The sequence below is a fragment of the Helianthus annuus genome, chromosome 4, assembly GCF_002127325.2.
Source record: "Helianthus annuus cultivar XRQ/B chromosome 4, HanXRQr2.0-SUNRISE, whole genome shotgun sequence".
Taxonomy (NCBI): domain Eukaryota; kingdom Viridiplantae; phylum Streptophyta; class Magnoliopsida; order Asterales; family Asteraceae; genus Helianthus; species Helianthus annuus.
This window is the reverse complement of record NC_035436.2, coordinates 6,489,914-6,513,710: the sequence shown is the minus strand read 5'-3', so window position 1 is coordinate 6,513,710 and position 23,797 is coordinate 6,489,914. Positions and strand designations below refer to the sequence as shown.

The 23,797-nt window shown below is 38.2% G+C and overlaps 1 protein-coding gene across 10 annotated transcripts; it reads right to left on the bottom strand.

The window, feature by feature from the left end:
- Positions 1–228: 228 nt before the first annotated feature.
- On the bottom strand, positions 229–4,917 carry LOC110935634 (acyl-CoA-binding domain-containing protein 4). Of its 10 annotated transcripts, none has more exons than XM_035989699.1 (12): positions 4,596–4,914; positions 4,381–4,451; positions 4,093–4,200; positions 3,894–3,983; positions 3,166–3,243; positions 2,938–3,033; positions 2,737–2,806; positions 2,002–2,364; positions 1,349–1,477; positions 1,085–1,224; positions 753–992; positions 229–666 (listed from the first exon to the last, which is right to left on the bottom strand). In XM_035989699.1, the coding sequence occupies exons 1-8, from the start codon at positions 4,612–4,614 to the stop codon at positions 2,183–2,185; spliced, it is 714 nt and encodes a 237-aa protein (XP_035845592.1). In that variant the 5' UTR covers positions 4,615–4,914; the 3' UTR covers positions 229–666; positions 753–992; positions 1,085–1,224; positions 1,349–1,477; positions 2,002–2,182. The 10 variants fall into 10 exon arrangements, with proteins under 10 accessions (XP_035845592.1, XP_035845593.1, XP_035845595.1 ...); XM_035989700.1 differs by having other exon boundaries at positions 1,085–1,313; positions 1,399–1,477; XM_035989702.1 differs by having other exon boundaries at positions 1,085–1,477; positions 2,002–2,476; positions 4,596–4,917.
- Positions 4,918–23,797: the final 18,880 nt, after the last annotated feature.

The window sequence follows — 23,797 nt, the reverse complement described above, 5'->3', positions numbered from 1 at the left end:
ACTGAAATGGTGATTTTTGACAAACCACAGGGACGAAAACAGTAATTAACTCATCTTAATTTACATCAATAGTTAAATGATAAAATGATCCTTAAAAAGTTTTCTTATTATTTACATCTTATTAACTCATCTTATTATTTACATCTTATTATTTTTAAACTAATGAGTTTTCTTAAAAAGTTTTCAAATGATCCTTCGAAAATATACACACACATTAACACACAAATATGATGTTACACAACCATAACATGATAAAATGATCCTTCAAAACACATCACACCGTCTTTGTTGTCCTATAAAATTGTTATAACAAGTTAACAGGTGAATTCTTGTCTTGAGAAAAGACATGAATTACACAGAAGTTGACACATAACTGAATTCACTAAACAAGTTTGAAAAAAATACCCTTAGACAAGTTCACCCAGCAAATGTTTGTAACAAATACCAGGAAAGTTCACCAAGCAAAAATTGACCGACACCAAATGCAACTCCACAAACAAATTGGAGAGCTACCTTCCCAGCTTCAAGACCAGCACCTTTCTTTTTACCAGAGCTTTTCGTTTTCATAGCAATGAGAATAGCGATTAGGGAAACCACAAATGCACAATCCACACCAGCACGAACTTCCACCATAAATTTGTCATTCTCCAGTGGCAGTGGCGTCATCTACAAGAGCAGCTTATATTAATTAGCTTTACGTAACTCAACACAAACATGAATATAATATGAAACAAGGTAGAGTCGGAAACTACTTTAGCGATGATTTCTATAGGATCTTCCTCGTAAATAATGCATCTTTTGTGCTCCCAGCTTCCTGTGACCTTAAATGCAGCAGCACGGATCCTTGTTTCAATTTCCTTTTCCAAAGTTGCATTTAAGTTGACGCGGCTCTGGATAATGCGATGTTTGCATACACTGCATACAATTTTTAAATCTGCTTTGCTTTCTCCCGATAAACAAGATACCGACCATCGAGAATGTAGCATCAATTTCTGGAAATAAAGATTCATTTGAGTATAGCAGAGAAGTTACAAAACAAGCAAAAAAACATCAGACGAAGCTTTGAAAACTATTTTTAAATCACCTCCTTCGAAAGCACTGCAATTAGTTTTAGATCTTCATCATGTAGGACCTGCATATGGCGATGAAGTGACTTCAATGTGAACACTGTTTGTTCCATATTCTCAACTTTTGCCACAGTATATTCACCAGCTGCTGATTCCCCTGCTTTATCGAATACAAACTGAAAATATCCTAAAACTCCATTCCAAACCGAAAATACGGCTTGACTGTGCTTTGAGATTATCAAAAGCCTAGACATTAAAATAAGAGCAATATGAATTCCTACAGAAGTGATTAGATAGGAAAGAAACAAAGACACTTCAAATGTCCAGAGACTTCTAAGGTATATTGCTGATAGCAAAATGATCGACCGAGAAACTCGACAAGCTTCAATGCATCAGTGAAGCCGAAACTCCTGCCATGGAAAACCGTATAGATAAGTGAACCCGAAACTCCCAAACACCATTACTTCTCTTTTTGATGGACAAATTAACTGCAAAAGTTTTTTTTTTTTTTAAAAAGCAGACAATTTACAGACCCGAACACCACATCAAATATTAATCTCAAAGTTTCTTTTGTTGGCTACTTTACAAGTTAAAAATTTGTAAATTAGTTTATAGAAGTATGGGACAAAGGATTAAAGCAGTTTAGGGGTGCGGGTCAATTTCAGTTATTTATATCTTAAACAGGTCATACAGCCATACAGGTCAGACTAAAAAAAGTTGGATAAAATGTAAATAAGTCAAATGGGTTGAACGGGTCAAACCAACCCAAAACGCATTTAAAGTGGATAAAACCTTTTAATTATAACAGATATATTATCATACAAATCTTTAACATTTTTAAATCTGATTTGGGTATATGGGTTACATTTTTTTTCAAACGGATCAACCAGCATCATATTAAGCTCATTAAATAAATTAGTTAAAACAAATATACCTGTTAATGACAGCGTCAAGAATGATTTGGATGGGATTAGCATCGGTGAAAACGTGGATGATCTCCATAGCGTGCTTGACGATGCGAACAACCATCAACCTTTTTACGTTGTTTCTCCATAGCATGCTTGACGATGCGAACAACCATCTAGGACTGATGCATCCAGTTCTCGTGAGTACCCCTAGCAGCAGAATGGACAGAACAGAGACCCAGCAACATCAGCTCCTGTAGTCTTCTGAACAGCAGCAGATCCGAGGTACTCCTTTGGGGAGCCAACGTCGTCACCAGCATGAAAAGACCCAAGATACAGGTCCGGTGGTGGATTATCTAGTGAACTTGCAGCGATGCGGATTTCCAAAGGACCTGCAGCAGCACTTTCTGAATATTATCATAATTTATAGAGTTCCACAACAGCGGCAGGTTCCAGTAGCAATTCCAGCATAGACGGCCCTGATACTCCTACCAGCTCTTATTGCTTACACAGCATAAAAGATCCAAGAACATCATGAGCACAACTTTCAACCTTGCTGACCCGTCATACCCATTTGACCCCTTCCTATTTTAGCTATATTTTTCTGTTTGGCCCATTTAAAATAAGGCACATACAAAATTGGCCTACTCATAAGTCAATGGGTCAAAATTGTCACCTCTTATTAACAATATTTTTTTTAAAATGTGTAGGTAAATACCACTCTTAATTGGTAAAGTTAAAACACAGATCAAGTTCAAACAAACCATTGATAACTTCAGAAGCGTCCTTTGAATGCCCTGCAATTGATATAAGCTTATTTCCTTTCCATGGTATCTACAGATCAACACGTTATATCTTGTTATATTAGATAACAAAATGATTGAAAATCACATGCGATGTATTGATGTTATGGAAATAATTCACAAGTTTATAATCTACTTAAAACTACAGATTTCAATACTAACCAAAGAATGCCCAACATAAGGAGTTACTCTCCCTGGATCCTCATAATTTGCTTTGACTTCAACCCTTGACCATGTCCAATTCCGTAAATCAAGTGTCTGCAACAATATCTACACTATTGAGAGTGCAACCCAACAATATTAATTTGAAAAGAGAAAATAGAATAATTTTTTGGACAAAAAATAATGCAAAAAAATAATGGCATTTATTTTGGCCATATAGTCCCATACTTGAAGATCATTAAGATAACGGCCATTATGATTTCCACCAAATATATACATTTTATCGTCAATAATAGTTGCTGCATGCTATTAAATTGAAAATAAAAAAGCTAATCAGGCAAGGCTAAAATAAGAAGAAAGAACCAACTTTGACGGAAACCAAATCCCTTTTGATTTTCACTTACCCCGCATCTTTCGTTCTTGAGCAGCTCGGACATGTCCAAATCGTTTGAAGGATTGGATTAAGCCTATGCTCAACGCAGGCTCTAGAGCTTGATGTTCGGCTGCAAACGGCTGCGTTTTTGCACCCGTTTGCTGCCGCGTTTGCTGCCGCGTTTGCAGCCGTTTAACGGCGCATTTACGGCTGCAAACGCAGCAGCAAACGTCTGTAAAAACGCAGCCGTTTGCTGCTGCGTTTGCATCCGTTTAACGGTGCGTTTATGGCTGCAAACACGGCAGCAAGCGACGGCGTTTTTACACCCGTTTGCTGCTGCGTTTGCAGCCATAAACGCGCCGTTAAACGCTGCAAACGATTGCGTTTTTACACCCGTTTGCTGCCACGTTTGCAGCCGTTTTAACTTTATCAAAAACCCTTTTAATCACTAATATAATAGAAAATGAGTAATGCATTGATAAAATTATCGCGTTACAAAAAAAATTAAAGTTTTGTCCAACCACCTAAAGCATGTTTTAACTTACTATCATCCGCCATATAAATCATATATATATATATATACCTTCTGCAATTCATTTATATTACTTCGTGATATAACAATCCGTCTATCTTCGTCGATTTGTTTATTAAATACTCTAAGAGGATCTTCCTCCTGAATAAAAAGACAAACAAAGATTTTTGAAAGTTAACTAAATATCTAATAAGCATGCCCAATAACTAAATAAAAAATTATCATAATTCTAATATATATGTATATGTACCTTGGGAGGATGTAGACACATAACATTAGTGAATATTTTGTAAATCTCATTCTCCTCTGAACTTCTTGTGGGCTTCAGTCCTTCAGTAAGTCGCTTCAAAGAAAGAGGCTGAATAAAAATATCAAAGTGTTAATTGCAGTTAAAGAATGTTTAGTTATCAATTAACATAAGTCTGAATAACATCCAGACCCTAATTGTAACCTGCGTAAAAATCCCAAAGAAAAGATGATCAATTAAGTAAAGCTATACTATCAGACATTGATATCCGAACACAAAATTAAACTAACCCTTCCTTGATGATTCTTGTGTTTCCAACCTGGTGATTGAGAAGTGTTTAACCACCGGAACATCTTTGGTACCTAAATTGTTTAGAAAAAAAATCAAGAACCTGATGTAAAATAATATACACCATAACACACCAAAATCCATGTAGATCTAAGACAAATAATCAAAATTCATGTACATCCGAGACAAAGGAACTTGAGAGAGAGAATGAAGCCTACCAACCACCAAAAACCGCATCCAACTTGTAGATCTGCAACGCTCGGCTCAGAGTTTTTGGTTCCATGGAAGTGTCAGTTATCGAACTGTGAAAGCCAGATCTTGTATCGCATGTAGATACCCTAGATCTCGTTTGAGAGAGAAAGCAGTGAAAGCCAGATCTTGAATCGCATGTACAAACCCTAGATCTCGGTTGAGAGAGAAAGCTGGGAGATGGGAATGGGGAGCGCCATATAGCAATCGCCATAGAGAGAGAGCAGAGGATGAGCGGCGGACCAAATGAGAGATGAGAGAAACCCTAGCGAGTGTATCCGCGTGTTTAGTTTAGGAGAAAGGGTATAAGTGGAAAGTGAAGTTTTCTGGTGCTTAAAAGACTTGTACATCATGCTTTAGTGGTGTTTTAAGGAAATTTCAATGACATTAAGAAGTCCTTTGGATATGTATATTATATATAGTATAGATAAAATTCACGCCAAATGTTAAAACATAATTAAACGTCAAGTGTATCGGTTCGAGCTTGGCTAGTATAAAAAAATATATATAAACAAAATGATACAACAATAATTGTGTTGTAAATGTTATACCAAGTCTCGTGAGTAACCCGTTAACCCGACAATTGACCGGGTTTGACCGGCTGACTGACCTTAACCCCCCTTTGACCGCTCCGAAACTGAGACCACGAAACCCGACATATTTATGGTTTACGATAAATATATATAAAAAGGCTGTTTAATCCTTAAATATTATGATTAATTGATTTGATTAGAATTACACTTTGTTAACATGATCAAAGTGCTTTAAAACAGTAAGCCTTTTGTTTTAATTATGACCGAAAGGAAAAAAAAATGATAACAGTTCATCTTCTATGTTTCAATACTTAATTAACTTCATATGTCATGGACTACATATACATTTGACTGATTAACGTACACAATTGCGAATAGATCCGAACATAAACTGGTATATGTCATGACATATGTAGAAGTGTACATCAGAAGGTTAAATGAAAGAAACGACAAATGGAACAAAAAAAATAAATAAATCGAGATGATAAGAAAGTGTATACCGAAACGTTTTAGCCGTTGACAAGTTCTGACCCGAAGCCCGAACCCGCTGAAACGAAGGCCTGAAATCTAACCCGAGACTCCCGACCTTCTGTTGTCTGACTCGAACCTGCTAACGCGAACCCGAAACTCAAACCGAAAACGAATCTGATCGAGTAAGCCTGTCGTGCCTGCGTCTGAACTGAACCACAGCAGCGTCGGTCGGCCCGGAGCTCCGTCGATCAACATCATCATCACCAACACAGCGTCGTCTCCGGTGGGTCGCCGGAAAACGACCAGAGCCTCCGCCGCAGACGGCGGCGTTGTCGCTGAAAAACTGACGCCACCGCCACCCGGAGTGGTGTCGGTCACCTGCTGAAGAGAGAGAGAGATGAGCGAGAGGTGAAAGGGGCGCTGAAGAGTTGCCTGTCGTCGCCGGTTCTGCCGGTTCTGCCGTCGGAGGAGGAACGAGAGAGAGGGGAAGAGGTGAAATGAGAAGGCCTGATGTCTTGAGGTTTTGTAAAGTGATTTGGGCACATTGATATCTCTGAATGTATATGTATATCTAGTTTAGGGTTTGTAATGTAGAAGATGGAGGAGGATCGAGATGCAGGAGGGTGTTTGGTGTGTGACTGCACATATAAAACGAGAGGGATTAGGGTTCAGCATTTTAGTTTTAGGAAAAGACCAATATAGTCCCTCAACTTTGAAAGGTTAATTAATTAGTTAACTTAACTTGGTTTAAGTTGATTTCCTAAAACTAACTAGGTTATCTAATAACCTTTAAATTATTTAAACTAATTAATTAATTAATATATTGTTTTTTAACAAAAACAAAAAATTAAAAACACGGATGATTAACCATATAAAAGCTTTTCGACGGTTATTTAATTTGCGAAAAGTCTTCGTTGGTTCAAGTTTAGGATTCGCATTACAAAACGGGTCGGATTTCGGGAATCCATTTTAACGGATGTTACAGTCTCCCCTACTTTAGGAGATTTCGTCCTCGAAATCTAAGAGGAAGACTTTTGAAAAAAAAAGGCATCCGAAGATTCGACAGAGAGAATAGATGAGACTTGACGGCAAAAGGGGTTCGTATAAAATACATAGAATAATAGAGAATAGTGGGAGTATAAATGTGAACGATGGATTTTAAATACACAAATGCGAGTATAGGAATAGCATAAGTACTGGATAGACGAAAGTAGTGTGTTAAGAATGGAGTCTCGTCGTGGATAATCGGATATAATGCGCTTGTGAGTTGTTAAAGTTTACGTATTAGGTCGAAGTAGGTCTGCAAGACACCGAATTTCTCACGGCACGTTTTACGAAAGTTTGGTAAAATGGTGAAAACACTTATATATAAGAAGTACCAGCGGCGTATCCACCGTGCTTTGACCATGTTACGTCCGTTTCGTTATTCGTGTCATGTTACATTCCGTGTCTTACCATACACAATAGTACACTCTATGGTCCTCATACGCCGATCACTATAATCTCGTGTGCACCCCGCGATTATATTGATCGTCGCATGATCCGCATAGCTTGTACTAGTCGTGTATGAGTCAGGGTATACATAATTTAAAATTAAGAATGTGTACGTGTAAGAATGTAGTATGTAAGCAAGTCCATGCTTAAGTATGTATGAGACCCACGTAAGCAAATCACTCGGATTACGCTCGCGTATGGGTACGAATGTATGAATCATGAGTTCAAGTATGAATATGCACGTATGTATGAGTATAGATATGAATATGAATGTGAATATAGGTGTAAAACATGAAGGTTAAGTATGAATAAAATATATGTGTATGAATATAAGTGTAACAAAGTTGTGTAGGTGCAAATGAAAACATAAAGCGTATGAATATGAATATGAATACGAATGTAGTATAGACATGATTGTAAGGACAACGTAAGTGTATAATTGTGAGTGTATGTATTAACGTAAAATGTACAAATTTTGAATCATGAGTATAACATAAATGTGTAAGTGTGAACATAAGTGAATGCATAAAATGTATAAGCATGGATGCAGAAAATAATGATTTTGTTTATAGTATAAATCAAACTACACGAGTTTATGCGCGTAAACGTTTAAAAGTTTTGAGTATGAAAGTAAAGGGGATGAGTGACACGCATGAGATTGTTGTGAAACACTGACTAAAACGTGTAAAATGATATGCGTGTATAGTTTGTGAATGTAAACAGATCGAGTTGTCACGAAATACCGACTCCAGTTTGTGAATGGAAAGGGAGTATTAAACGTCAATTGGTTATGTGGAAAGTACTTTGTAAAGGAATGGAAATGCTACTGCGGTTTTAAAAGAGTTTACATGAGTTGAAAAATTTTTCGGTTTTTATGAAGTTCCCTTGTCCACGTGTTTTGAATTTAACTGACGTATTGAGTGAGGTATTGAAAAAGTTCTAGAGGTTAATAAGTTTGCATCATTTTAAGCAACTTTGTGTTAGAAAATTTTGAAACTTACAGCTTCTTGTGAAAAAGTTGATCCTTAGAAAAAGGAATTTGGTACATGAACTTAGTGATTGTTGAAAAATGTTTCATTGGCTTTAATAAGGGTTTTTTTTTTTTGTAAATGATTGAATAATATTGGTAATATTTTATAGGTGTGTGCGAAAAAAGTTGATTTGATTCTCAATTGAGAATAACAATCTCTAGTTTAATGGTGTGAGAGGAGCGTGGTTTCAATGTTTACGTTGATTGGTGAATTTGTGGGCAACGGATTTATTAAACCGACTAGGCTGACAAGCAGTATTTCGTGAAATTTCGAAAATCGAGGAACGCACGTTTATTGGTAACATTAAAATTTTGTGTATGCGAGTGATGTGAAATTAGATTATAGAATAAGAGGTACGTTTAAATAAATGAAGCATTTGAAATACATGATAAATGATTTAGGTATAAACATGATCGTGTTTACATAATATAGTCTATTAAAAGAAAGCGTTGGTAACGATCGCTTAGGTAAGGGAATCACCCCTAATCCGTTGGTGAGGTCGTTGTAAGATGGGAAAAGAAGCGGAGTTAATCGTCAAGGTAAAGAAATCACTCCTATCTTGGTGACATGTCTCCATTTGTTGTTACTAAAAGTGTAAATAAAATCACGTGAGATTTATAATGTATGGTTATATGAAAAGTAATAATATGATGTATGCGCAAAATTGAAATCTCAAAAGGTTCAGAATTTGACAAGAGAGAATTTCATCATAAAGGATCGAAAATAATAAAGCGTAAGTTCGATTAAAACTTGGATGGTTCCAAAACAGAACGTTTGACTAACCAAAGTGGTCGAAAAGTCTTTCGAATTTGAGGAGCATGCTTTGGCCTAATAGGTGAAATACTCTCGCCGACAAGTCGGTTAACGGTATTTACCCTTCCGGTTACTGCATGTCCCAAAATCAATCGAAGTTCCGAGACTTGGCGGGATTTATGAGAAAATCAAGGAGTGGGAACTAGTCGACAAGGTGCGGGTTTCACCCCTAACTTGACGATTTCGTATCCTAAGTGTGGTTGGTACTCGTCGGGTCAAAATTTAAAATTTCAAACACTTAGACGAGGGTCCACTAGAATTCGAAATGGGAAATTCTACATCAAGGTGAGGATTTTCACTCCTAACTTGATGGCGAATTTCGTGTAAAAAGAAAAGGTGGATTGAGAGACGTTCACCAAATTGTGGGTTTCACGCCTATTTTGGTGAAGTTGTCTCGTTTGTGTATTAGGACTGTTTTCGAGTTTAGTATAAATCGAATAAAATAACTTAGAAAAGGCGTAAGTTAAAGGAATAAATAAACAAGTATAAAACACATAAGAAAACATATCAATAATAGCCACATAAATAATGGGACAATACGACAAGTATTAACACATAATAAAGCAACTATTAACACACAAGAATAACATGTGTAAGTGGCATATATGGTTAAAAGATCAAAGGAGAATGAATAAAAAGCAATAGAGTATGATGCAAGTAGTTTCGAGTAAAGCATAAAAATAAGGCCTCTAAAAACTATAGACTAGGTAAAAAGCATGGCAAATTTTCCTAATTCCCTATAGTTAATTGGCTCTGATACCAATCTGTCACACCCCAACCAATGGCGGAAACATCGGTATGAGACGAAGTGTGAAGATTGCTCGAGACATTCATAACACTATTTGTGACGATAATTAAATAATTCCCATTCATCTCATAACCTCAAAATTGTCAACATTACATAAACTCAAGTAACAACAAGTTCAAAAGAGATATATAATAACATAAGCAAAATGATACGACATATTAAACCTAAACGTCTATATATGTATCTAGGCATCAACGCTACTTCTTTTCATGGCATCGTCATCATCAACCTGTAACATGTTTAAAAAATACAATTCATGCAAAAGCAAAGGCGAGTATACAAGTTTGGTACGTACATTAACAAAAGATAAGTTTTAAACCAATTCCTCATTAGCAAGCATGTGATTCAAGATAAACATTTAAATATGGCATGTGTCTTAAACATATCAAACCAAAAGAGACGCAACATGGCTCATGACATAACCTCAAGTCTACGGGCGGGTCGTCAATCCTTATAGCGCTACATATGTCAAGGTTTGGCTCGTACGAAGTTAATGATAAGTTCAACACATAAGAATAACCCAAGTTTAAAGTATCAAGTCATCACGTATACAAGCATGTTATAGGAACGTTCATGTGTTTAATAAAGTGTTCATGTGTAAGTTAATAGGTAAACATGTTACACCCCCAAAAGTGGTAAAAGTAAAAAGGGGGAAATACGAGTATACTCACATAATTGCTAAGTCTTCCGATTATCCATGTGTTGACGAGTGTAAGAGATTAGGAGGATGGAACATCAAGGTCACCTTACAAAGGCAAGCGAAGGTGTATGATTATTGAGAATAATAATGGAACTTTTGGGTTGAAATGAAAGTATGAATTTATAAAAAGTGTATCTTGTTGGTATAAAATATGTATATTTTTTTTTTTAACGAAATTTGGCAGAGTTTCCTCTGTTTTTGTACGATCCCGACAACACAAGTTGTCGATATATTTATCAAAACTCAACAAGTAAATAACAATATATATATATTAAAATTCACGCCAAATGTTAAAACATAATTAAACGTCAAGTGTATCGGTTCGAGCTTGGCTAGTATAAAAAATATATATAAACAAAATGATACAACAATAATTGTGTTGTAAATGTTATACCAAGTCTCGGAGTAACCCGTTAACCCGACAATTGACCGGGTTTGACCGGCTGACTGACCTTAACCCCCTTTGACCGCTCCGAAACTGAGACACGAAACCCGACATATTTTATGGTTTACGATAAATATATATAAAAAGGCTGTTTAATCCTTAAATATTATGATTAATTGATTTGATTAGAATTACACTTTGTTAACATGATCAAAGTGCTTTAAAACAGTAAGCCTTTTGTTTTAATTATGACCGAAAGGAAAAAAAATGATAACAGTTCATCTTCTATGTTTCAATACTTAATTAACTTCATATGTCATGGACTACATATACATTTGACTGATTAACGTACACAATTGCGAATAGATCCGAACATAAACTGGTATATGTCATGACATATGTAGAAGTGTACATCAGAAGGTTAAATGAAAGAAACGACAAATGGAACAAAAAAATAAATAAATCGAGATGATAAGAAAGTGTATACCGAAACGTTTTAGCCGTTGACAAGTTCTGACCCGAAGCCCGAACCCGCTGAAACGAAGGCCTGAAAATCTAACCCGAGACTCCCGACCTTCTGTTGTCTGACTCGAACCTGCTAACGCGAACCCGAAACTCAAACCGAAAAACGAATCTGATCGAGTAAGCCTGTCGTGCCTGCGTCTGAACTGAACCACAGCAGCGTCGGTCGGCCCGGAGCTCCGTCGATCAACATCATCATCACCAACACAGCGTCGTCTCCGGTGGGTCGCCGGAAAACGACCAGAGCCTCCGCCGCAGACGCGGCGTTGTCGCTGAAAAACTGACGCCACCGCCACCCGGAGTGGTGTCGGTCACCTGCTGAAGAGAGAGAGAGAGATGAGCGAGAGGTGAAAGGGGCGCTGAAGAGTTGCCTGTCGTCGCCGGTTCTGCCGGTTCTGCCGTCGGAGGAGGAACGAGAGAGAGGGGAAGAGGTGAAATGAGAAGGCCTGATGTCTTGAGGTTTTGTAAAGTGATTTGGGCACATTGATATCTCTGAATGTATATGTATATCTAGTTTAGGGTTTGTAATGTAGAAGATGGAGGAGGATCGAGATGCAGGAGGGTGTTTGGTGTGTGACTGCACATATAAAACGAGAGGGATTAGGGTTCAGCATTTTAGTTTTAGGAAAAGACCAATATAGTCCCTCAACTTTGAAAGGTTAATTAATTAGTTAACTTAACTTGGTTTAAGTTGATTTCCTAAAACTAACTAGGTTATCTAATAACCTTTAAATTATTTAAACTAATTAATTAATTAATATATTGTTTTTTTAACAAAAACAAAAAATTAAAAACACGGATGATTAACCATATAAAAGCTTTTCGACGGTTATTTAATTTGCGAAAAGTCTTCGTTGGTTCAAGTTTAGGATTCGCATTACAAAACGGGTCGGATTTCGGGAATCCATTTTAACGGATGTTACATAGCATTCCAGCAATATAAGCGATATCTGGGTGAGTACAGACTCGAGCATACATCAGGCTCCCGACTACTGACGCGTAAGGTATCTGGCTCATTTGCTCCTTTTCAACCTCTGTTGTCGGACACTGGAATGAACCGAAAACATATCCCTTAACTACTGGAGCGACGGAGGGTTTGCACTGTTGCATGTTGTAACGTGTAAGGACACGATCTATGTAAGTCTTTTGAGACAATCCTAAGATCCCTTTGTGTCTATCTCGGTGAATTTCGATGCCAATGACGTAAGAAGCATCTCCGAGATCCTTCATGTCGAAGTTATGCGAAAGTAACCGCTTCGACTCATGCAACATGTCTAAAACTATTACTTGCCAATAGAATATCATCTACATAAAGGACAAGTATAGTAAAGTTACTCCCACTCATCTTGAGGTAGGTGCATTGATCCACTTGATTCTTCATAAAACCTTGCCTCTTCATGACTTCATCAAACTTGAGATACCATTGACGTGATGCTTGTTTTAACCCGTAAATGGATTTCTTCAACTTACAGGACTAGATGCTCCTGACCTTCAGGTTTAAGCCTTCAGGTTGTTTCATGTAAACATCTTCGTCTAAGTCTCCGTTAAGGAAAGCAGTTTTGACGTCCATCTGATGCAGCTCTAAATCAAAATGAGCTACTAGGGCCATAACGATCCTAAATGAATCCTTACGAGAGACAGGTGAAAACATCTCTTGATAATCAATTCCCTCTTTCTGAGTGTAGCCCTTTGCAACCAATCTCGCTTTATAGCGTTCAACGTTCCCATTCGGATCCAGTTTTGTTTTGAACACCCATTTACAACCTACAGGTTTGACACCGTTGGGTAATTCTACCAAATCCCAAACGTCATTTTTCTTCATGGATTCAAGCTCATCAATCATTGCTTTGTTCCATTCAGAAGACTGATCACTGCTAATGGCTTCATTATAAGAGATAGGATCATTGAGCTTTCCTGCATCCATTTCAGTCAGGTAGGTAACATAATCATCCCAATTAGTAGGCCGTTTCTGCCTAGATGACCTCCTGAGTTGATTTTCGGGTTCAGCGTTGTCTTGGTTTTGAGCGTTTGATGTGCCTTCGTTATGAGGTATAATGGGTTCTGGTTGTGGAGATGGAGTTTGTGCAGTGGCTTCAGGTGCAGTTACATGGGGTACAAGAGGAGTAAACGGAGTAATGGTAAGCGACGAGTCTCTCCCCCCCGCGTCTTTTACTTCTTGCAATTCTTCGTAAGGGTTGGTACTGCTCCCACTGACCTTGAAATCCTCCAGGAACGCAGCACGCTTGGTTTCAACAATACGGGTGACATGGGAAGGACAATAGAAACGATAACCCTTTGAATGATCAGGATACCCGATAAAGAAGCAGGTAACCATTTTAGGGTCAAGTTTCCTTAGGAAAGGATTATAGAGTTTTGCTTCAGCAATGCAGCCCCATACTTTCATATATTTAAGACTCGGTTTTCTTCCTGTCCAAAGTTCATAAGGAGTTTTAGGGACAGACTTAGAAGGAACTCTATTGAGTATATGAACAGCTGCTTTTAACGCTTCAGTCCAGAGGAATAATGGTAAATTAGTGTTGGCTAACATACTGCGCACCATGTTCATAAGGGTACGATTTCTTTGTTCAGCGACACCATTCTGCTGAGGTGTACCAGGCATGGTGTATTGGTTCACAATCCCCTGGCCCTTACAAAACTCATAAAATGGACCAGGAGCTTGACCCACATCAGTATGTCTTCCATAATATTCACCGCCTCTGTCTGATCTCACAACTTTAATTTGACGATTCTAATTGCTTCTCAACTTCGGCTTTATAATCTTTAAAAGTTGTAAGAGATTCAGACTTTTCCTTTATAAGATACAAGTACATGTAACGAGAATAATCATCAATGAAAGTGATAAATGAAGTATGTCCTGTGATGCCAGCGATTTGATAGGGACCACTAATGTCAGTGTGAATGAGTTCTAATAAATTAGAGCTCCTAGTGGCACCTTTCTTATTCGCTGATGTCATTTTGCCTTTAAGACATTTGACACATGTTCCAAAATCAGTGAAATCAAGAGGAGGTAAGACTTCATCCTTTACGAGACGATTTAATCGTTCTCTTGAGATGTGGCCTAAACGTTGATGCCACAACATAGATGAAGTCTCTAAGTCTCGAATTTGTTTCTTTTCCATCTTTGTGAGTGATTCATTAATATTATATGACAACAAAGATTTGGAAAAATTATCATCTAGTTCTAATCTATAGAGACCACCATCCAGAATGCCAGTACCATAAACAACGGAATCATAGAGAATAGAGAGTTTGCGATGACCATGAGAAACGACAAAACCGTCCATGTCTAACTTTGGTCCTGATACAAGGTTCCGAGTTACCTCAGGAACATATAAGGTATCATAAAGTTTAATACATAAACCAGTTTTCAAAAATAATTGTAATGTTCCTATGGCCTTCACTTCTAATTCCCGATCATCCCCAACTTTAAGTGTTCTTTGGTTTCTTCCCAGCTTCCGGATTGTAAGGAATCCCTGAAGTGAATTGGTAACATGAACCATAGAACCAGAATCAAACCACCAAGAATTAGCAGGAACATTTAAATTAAAGGACTCAAGTATCATGAAAAAATCGTTACCTTTCTTAGCCAGCCACTCCTTGAAGTCAGGGCATTCCTTTTGCTTATGTCCCGTCTTCTTACAGAACTTGCAATAGGGTTTGCCTAAGGAGTTCTTAGAGCTGGAAGGTGTACTTGTATTAGGATTTGGATTTGGCTTTTGAACCTTAGAAGCATCCTTTCTTTGATAAGAGTTCTTCCTCTTCTTTGAGCTGGAGGTGGTGAAGTTTGCAACATCAGTAGTGCGATCCATCTTCATACGCTCTTCCTCCTGCACGCACATAGCGGTCAGCTCACTCATCGTCCATTTGTCCTTCTGAGTGTTGTAATTGATCTTGAATGCTTCATAGGACGAAGGAAGCGAAGTGATGATGAAGTGAACAAGAAAACCATCACTGATTTCCATCTCAAGGCCCTTCAGCTTATTGGCCATGTCATGCATCATCATGATGTGTTCGCGAATGCCGCTCCTCCCATCATACTTAGTTGTCACCAGCTTGAGGATAAGAGTACTGGCGTGTGCCTTTGATGTTCCCTTGAATTGATTCTCCACAGAAGCCAAATAGGTTTTAGCATCTTCAGAATCAGGAATGGCCCCTCTGATTGAGTTATGAATGGACTGCCTCATGAACATGAGAGACATGCGGTTACACCTAGTCCATTTATCATGGACTATCTGCTCAGCAGCAGTACTTGTAGCGGTAAGGTCCGCTGGCTTATTCTCTCTTAGAGCATAATCAAAGTCTAGCAATCCTAGTGTAAGCATGAGGGCATCCTTCCATTCAGCAAAGTTATCACCAGTCAAAGGTGGAATCCCGCAATTGGGTGCTGATAGTGGAAATAAGATGAGCAAGTTATGATACAAAAGAAGAAGTCCTAATGTGATCTAATGGGCATGTTATACTAAGGCAGGCATAAATAATGACCATTTTAATTATGAAGCTGTGATAATGTCTATTACAAACATCAAAAAATAATAGACTTAGTTAAAAAATTCTACTTAAACAAAGACAAATCAGCTTTGGCCAGAAGTGTAATCATTTAAGTATGTGTGCAAAGTAATCGTGACAAATCAACTTTGGCCAGAAATGAGACAATCACTTTAGTTATGCACTTGTCAAGCATGCTAAACATAAATGAATTAAATCAGCTTTGGCCAGAATTAAGACATTTCACGTTTGTAATGCATACTTAACATAGCTTCCATAATACTTGAACAATAAATAGATGTATTAAATCAGCTTTGGCCAGAATTAATACATCAGAAGCTCATTCAAGCAAAGCTATTTTGGTTTTGTAAAATTATCTGATTCTGATTAATTAATTAAGTGTTAACAAAACCAAGTTTTTAAATAGCCTAAGGTGATGAGGTCTCGAGTTAGGTCTCGAGTCATGGTCTCGACTGAGTTTTGAGATCTCGAGTTAGTTGTGAGGTCTCGAGTCGCAACCTTAGTCTCGAGTTGTAGTCTTATGGTCTCGAGTCGCAACCTTAGTCTCGAGTTGTAGCTTTATGGTCTCGAGTCGAGACCCTTAGTCTCGAGTTGTAGCTTTATGGTCTCGAGTCGAGACCCTTGTCTCGAGTTGTAAAGATTTGAGAGCCTTTATGATTTTAAGTCGAGACCTTGTGGTCTCGAGTCAAGATCTGATGATCTCGATTCGCAGTCTGATGGTCTCGAATCCCTGTTAACAGCTGTTTTGTGATGATAACTGAAAACTCGAAATTTTAGGGATTGTGGGATAGTGTTTCCTGTTTTATTGCTGATCTAAATTATCAAAAGATTTCGTAATAATAACTGATTATCTCTTTAACAGTTTTCGAAACCTTTAATAGATAAAATTAAGATCAAAACAGTAAAAAACACCCACTAATCTAAATTATATTCCAAATTTTAGGGAATTTTCGAGTTTTCTTAGAACATCATGATGAACCCTAACAAAAATAAAACATAATCTGGGATCCGAAATCTAAATTTTATGATTTCAGTTAACAGATTTCGGATATTATTATCCCACTTATGGTTTCGAGTCAAAATTATCAAACATATTTTCCGAAAACAGTGATTTCGGCTCATTAGAACTCGAAACCAGCCGTGATTCTTAAGACTTTAAAAAATTTCGTTTTCCAGATTTTTGATCCCAAAATAATGGATACAAAACCAGAACTGATTAATCAACATATGCTCTGATACCACATGTTGGATCAGTTCTGTTTTAAATGTAATGGAAAACATGAATAACATACCTGTTACAGCAGACAGGCCAGCAGAGAATCCAGTCAGAGATGCAGCCATTGAATTAGACATGATTGTCAGGATGATCTGGTTCCTCCTTAGGGTGTAAAGTTATGATGGTGAAGAACCGAAAGTAGGGTTGATTTCGGTTATGGGGAGAGAGACGAATTTGATGTTATGAGGGTTTGTAATTGTGTAATGTGTGTAACCTTTAAACTCTCTAATAATCCCCTTATTTATACACCCAAGAGGAAACCTAATTAGTTAATAAGGGTAATATGGTCTATCAACAATTACCAACTAATTATTAATAGGTTATTAATATATTTTGATCTAATATAATATAAATGATTATAAAGGCTACAAGATTAAATATTACATTAATAATATATTTAATCTCACACGGTTTCTAACCGAATCGGTTTTTTAGGGAAAAACTCCCCTTAAAAAATTTGCACGTGTATGTAGAAGTGTACAAATCGGCCTTTAGAGAAAAAAAAACCCGGCTTTTAGAAACCGGTTCGGTTTTTTAACCGACTTTATACGATGGGAATCTAAACCGGTAATAACCAGTTCGGTCCGTTTAAAACCGGTTTCGGTTTTTAAACCGGTTTCAAAGATCAAGAATACTGACCAATCTACAAACCGGCAATTTGATTCGGGTTGGAACCGGTTTTGAAAAAAAAGGGTAAAAAAAAAGACCGGTGTCGGTCTTTTTCCTGGCTTCAATCCTAAAACCAGTTTTTTTACACCTCTTAACATGTATGTAGATATAACATTAAAAGACAGTGGGCTGGTTTTGGGATACTGTTAAGCCCGTTTCAGGAATTGGATATGGTCGTTTTAGACGCTTTTCTAAAAAAAGTGGCCTTGTATTGTATATGGTGCCACATTTGTAATGCTAGATTGCTAGATCATTTGTATTGAACGTGTGTGCCAATTTTGTAATATGCTATATTGCTAGATCATTTGTATTGGTTTTAAGTAGGGATGAACAAATGGTATCAGGAATCGGTAGTAGTACTAAATTTCCCTAAGATGGTGTTGTGTTGTGTAACACCTCGAATTTTTGTGTCCAATAATGTGTTAACACGTGTCATTTGTTTACACGTGACATTGATATTAAATAGAGGACTAATATTGACAAACCTTGAATATATGTAAATTCGAGGGTTATAATTGTCACACAAGGGTAAATATGCTGTATAGTAACCCTAAATGGTGCTTGTACCTTCAAACGAATAAATCATGGATCGTACGGAAGCGAAACGCGGAAGATAGTGAGAGATTACAAGCTACAGGGGTTAACTGTGTCAACATGTTTAATTATACCTCTGAGTGACCCTTTAACGCTCCCGAGGCTTTGTAACAGTATTATTATACGCTCACTAGAATATACTGTATAAATTCCGTGAAGTTCCGTTTTAAAACGAGAAAGTTATAATCAAATTCGTATGAGAAGGGTTAAAAGCGTCAATAATGAAAGTTAAGGCTTTCTGAATAATTAATAAACTAACCGGGGACTTAACTAAGCGGGTAAATAACACGAGGTCCTTAGTTGTAATTAACCGAGGGCCAAACCGCAAAGTTACCCCTTCAAGCCCGAAAGGTCAGGTAAATCATTACGAAAGATTTCGTTATTAATTATCAGATTCTGATAATCATTACAAAAGATTTAAAAATCCTGGAATTTTAACCTCTCGCGACCCGCGTAAGGGATTGGGTTAAGTTGAGGCGGGCCGCGAGCCACCTCTTAACCGCGTCTGATCTTTACACATCAGGCGGCCCGCGTAAAAGCAGCATGGATTCTCCATGCGGGTCGCGTGAGACGCCCAGATGCAGAAAGTTTGTAATTGCATGCCTTTTGAGCTTGTGAACGATCAAACATCAATAAATGAGGCATGGGCACCCTATACTCGACCCATAGCTCTATGGGACACCTGCCCATCATCCATAATCAGTTGTAGGGTGTTGTGTGATGATCTTGAGTGCATTGTTTCACTATAAATAGCCATTCTTGGCTCATAACCAACACACACCTAAAACACAACTACTGATCATTCTAAGAAGCTCTCAAGCATTATTCTCTGCTCTCTAAGCAAGACACAACTTCTGTAAGTCGTTCAAATCCATTTTGGTCTTGTATTTCCATAGATTTAGCTTATAAACCCAACCGTCGTAACTAACGGTTGTTGTAGCGATAATTCACAAATGGTCCAGTGGATTGTCAGATCAAAAGTAGTTATGAGTTGGTATTTATTTGGGTAATAAACCCCTAAAAGGGTTCCCTCTGATCACCACTCTAACTATGTCAAATGTCGAGTCAAACGTGCACTTAAAAAGTCAACAGAAAGCTATTTTGCCGTTTTATACATAATCTGTAATGTATATGTTATGAAACCTGTTTTGACACTCATAAAACATGATATTAAGTATATAAACTTGTTTACGCTCGTTTGAATCGACCATTTGCTATATTGACCCGGTTCGGAGCCGAATGTCGCAAAAGTTTGACTTCTGCTTTGACTTCAGTTCTGACCCGTTTTAGTGAGGTATAGATATGCCTTAGGACTCTCTTAGGACCAGGTTACATGATGGTATAGACCTCTGTGATCGGTTCATGAATTGTCCGAGTCTTTTACGCATTTCCGTTAATCGCCTAAAAGTTGACCGTAACGGCCTTCTAAAAATAAAACGAGTATTTCGGACACGTGAACGGACCATAAACTTGCTTACTAAATTATAAGCATGTCCTTAAAGTTTCACGCTAATCCGAGGTCTAGAATGAGAGTTATGCTAAATAGCGCACTTATAAGTAAACTTTTGTAATAAACGGCGCAATTAGCATAACGCCTATCTAAACCAAGATTTCGTCACCAAAAATTTTACCCACTATTATAAAATAATATTTTTGTAATTTTAAAGATTTTTAATAATTTTTACCTTGCTCATAACCTGCGGTTATGGCTACGGTTCGGTAAATACCGAATATGCCCTTTTCGGCCAAAACTTGAGTTCTACAAGGTCTTTTGACCCGATTCCAGTTGCTACTGATTTTAAATAATAAATAAAGTATTTTAGACTTTATAAACTGTTCGGAAAACTCATATTTCCTGTAGAACTCGAAAAGCTCTTTAAAAGTCTTTAAAATGACCGGAAAACCCCTACGGGGCGTAATATTAACTTAAACTCGTTACGGGCATCACGGAAGGTATCCTACCGATACCACAACCTCTTTAAGGCATATTGACTTAGGAAATAAGCGTAAGACTCTCATGGTTAACCGTTTCGCCTATTGCGCGCACGGTTCGGCTTGTGAAACTAGTTTTCATAAATTAGCCGATACGGGTCAAACTATATTATTTTGACCCCAAAATCCAGAGTGTGAACCTTGAACCCATATAAAACAAGTCTCTGAACTTGTTTGGGGCAGAATCACATTCCATTCTCGGTTTTCGCCTTTACGCGCGATTAAACCGTATTTATATTCCGGAACCAACCGGTCTAGGCTACGGCCAATATAAAGACCCGTTAGGATTCTAAGAGGTTAATTAAAACCTTCGTTCCAGATTAGGAGCCCAGTAAAAGCTATCGGTGATTTAATCAAATTAAGGAATAATACTTGCAAAGGTAAATACTTTTAACTTATTTCCCCTATACGGGCTTGGGTTACGGTATATTAATACCGCTTGATTGAGCATTATATTTTCCATCGCTTAGGTGGTTAATTGAATAATATGATCGGCTCATTTAAACAGTTTTGTTTCTTAAAAGCCTTTGGGGGGGGGGTTAATGACCGTTGTCCCGGATATCCTTGGCATCATTTTACGAAATGGCCACGACCATCGACATCCCGGTGTAGGCGTACACCCGGTATATATTGTCGACATTTAATTAAAAGACGTAGCCGTTGGTTTCTATACTACGGTTTTACGCAATGTGGTGTGTCTATTAATCTTTAACCCGGCACGACCCGGCTACTGAACGCATAAAAGAACATGTAATACGTTCACAAGATTTTAATAATTTTCCCAAGTTATAAAAGAGTTTGTGCCTTGTGCATTCAAATCAATTTTAATAAACATTTTCAAATGTGTCAGTTGAATGTATTTACCAGTGTAAACTGACGTATTTTCCTCAAAAAGATTAAGTGCAGGTACTATACGAAATTGGTTGGTATTAGCTTCCTAAGCATCACGAATAGTCTCGCAAACTCGATGCCGTATCTGAATGAACAATATTTTATTATTTTGATCCGCTGTGGATACATTCGACTTCTGTAATATATTTGATATTACCACCAGAGGTTGAAGTATATATTTATCTTTAAAGCTTCCGCTGTGCATTTATATAATTGTGTGGTTTGACTATAATGTTGCCAACTACGTCACGGTAATCCCCCACCGGGCCCACCGGTGATACACGTGGAAATCGGGGTGTGACAGGTTGGTATCAGAGCCAACATTGAGTGAATTAAACACTATCCTATTGTGTTTAATCTCGATGACACAATTGCACATACTCGAGTCTAGACAAAAACTTAGGACAAATTCGGATTAATACTCCTTTTGTCTTTATTTTCATTTCGATTTTTAATAAGTTTTGGAGCAGTTATATTTCGAGGAAGAGGAAGGGGAAGAAGAGGCAGAGGAGATATCGTGACACATCACGATCACGAAGCTGGACCGTCAGGTACAAGACCTCCTTCAATGACAAGGAGCGAAGAACCACAACGACGAAGAGATCTTTACGAACCTGCGAGGCATTCCACCTCGCACAGCTCGACGCCATCATACCGACACTCCTTTGGGCCAAACTCAGAGAATGATCCCAACAACCCACAACCTTCATTCATACCTCTACAACGTTCGGTATCACACCGAAATTACGACGACCCTACTCCATACTTCATAGGTCAGTTTAATCCAGCTGACTACATACAGGAACCTTCAGGCTTTGTTCCATTAGGGCCACAAGATCACTTCTCCGAAGATCATATGGATGAAGATACTGATCCAACAGAACCTGCTCGTGGTACGCCCACGCATCCGATAGAAGTCTCTGATGGGTCATCCTTCCATGGCACACCCTATCAGGGACTTGATAGTTTCCAAGCGTTGTTTGACCGACATGAGTGGTACTACACACCACCTCAACAGACATCACAACAACCGCGACATCCACAGGATCCCTCTGAGGATTCACGCTTCGTGGCAGTTACGCCACCACCTCCGCCACCGGCGCAACCAGTAATGCCTGATCCGCCAAGGCGTAGGAGGATAAATGCTCGTATGTCCACACGAGGAGGAGGGGGTATCCAATTCAGCACCCCTCGACATTCTAGTAGTAGCCACTATCCGCCACTACAAGAAGAAGGACCTTCAAGTCCTATACAGGAGGCGAACTCCGCACCAGCTGCACCAAATTCGCCACCATTTGGGTATGACCAACCCATACCTGCTTACACGGGTCCAACGGCTTACAACCTATTCGAACCGTCTCAGGCACATTACAACTACAATTATGAGCGCGACCCATATGTGGTGTCGGCTAGATATAATGCACGCTACCCTGACGGAGCACATGGAAACATGGGAGCTCCGGACTACTCAGCTCATGGGTATCCAACACCTCCCAGACCCCCAGTTCCGCAACAGACGCCACAACCACGTTTCTCTCCTCCTGAACAGGAAGAGATACTCCATCGACTAGATCGTGTGGAGAGAGAATTCGAAGAAGAGAAAAAGAGCCACCGAGGATTTCTCAAAGGCTTGGCGAACCTACTAAAGGGCAAAAAGAAGAAACGTGACCACTAGCCCTTAATGGTTGTACTAATGTAATTTCTACTTTGAAATAAGTCCCTGCGTGGACACTTATCATATTTCAGTCCCTACGTGGACTTATCTTTTAGTCCTTGCACGGACACTTATCTTATGTTAGTCCCTGCGTGGACTTGTCACTTATTTTAAACCTCTATAGAGGTATGTACTATTTAAAAGACCCGTTTAGGGCAATATGTGATTGTAATTGAGATTATGGAATGTATGTTATGAGTTTTGTTTTAATATGTATGAAATAAATCAAAACCATTCCTTTTAAATTGATCTGCCTAAATAAAGAATCTTACGAGTGAAACCTAGCCTGGTGTCTTTTAAGATCCAGCCAAGATGGTAGGACTTAATTAAAAGATTCAGATTCCCTGTTAACCGCTGCAAGCATGTTAACAATCATGGCAGATGTGATTCGTTAAAATCACGCACGTCATTCTTATACAATAATCCTTTAAGGATTTCAAAACCCAACTAAATGATTTATAAATCGTGGGTTAAATCACCAATGAAGGTGATCAACCTTATTTAAAACATCCATTAGTGATGTAGTGCCTACGGGCCAACCTTATTTAAAACATCCATTTGTGATGTAGTGCCTACGGGCCAAATCTTATTAAAACATCCATTAAGTGATGTAGTGCCTATGGGCCAACCATATTAAAACATCCATTAGAGGTGTAGTGCCTATGGGCCGTAATAATTGTCTTATAAAGACAAAAGGCAGTGGTGGTCTATGACTCCCTGTCAGAAAGAGATAAAAGAACTACGGTTCAAA

Excerpts from the sequence above, each read along its gene's own strand:
- LOC110935634 (XM_022178004.2), bottom strand. The coding sequence starts at position 1,321 with ATGTCTAGGCTTTTGATAATCTCAAAGCACAGTCAAGCCGTATTTTCG. Across the intron at positions 993-1,084 it reads TTGCAGTGCTTTCGAAGGAG|AAATTGATGCTACATTCTCG; the intron begins GTGATTTAAAAA and ends CTTTATTTCCAG. Across the intron at positions 667-752 it reads CTATAGAAATCATCGCTAAA|ATGACGCCACTGCCACTGGA; the intron begins GTAGTTTCCGAC and ends CTGCTCTTGTAG.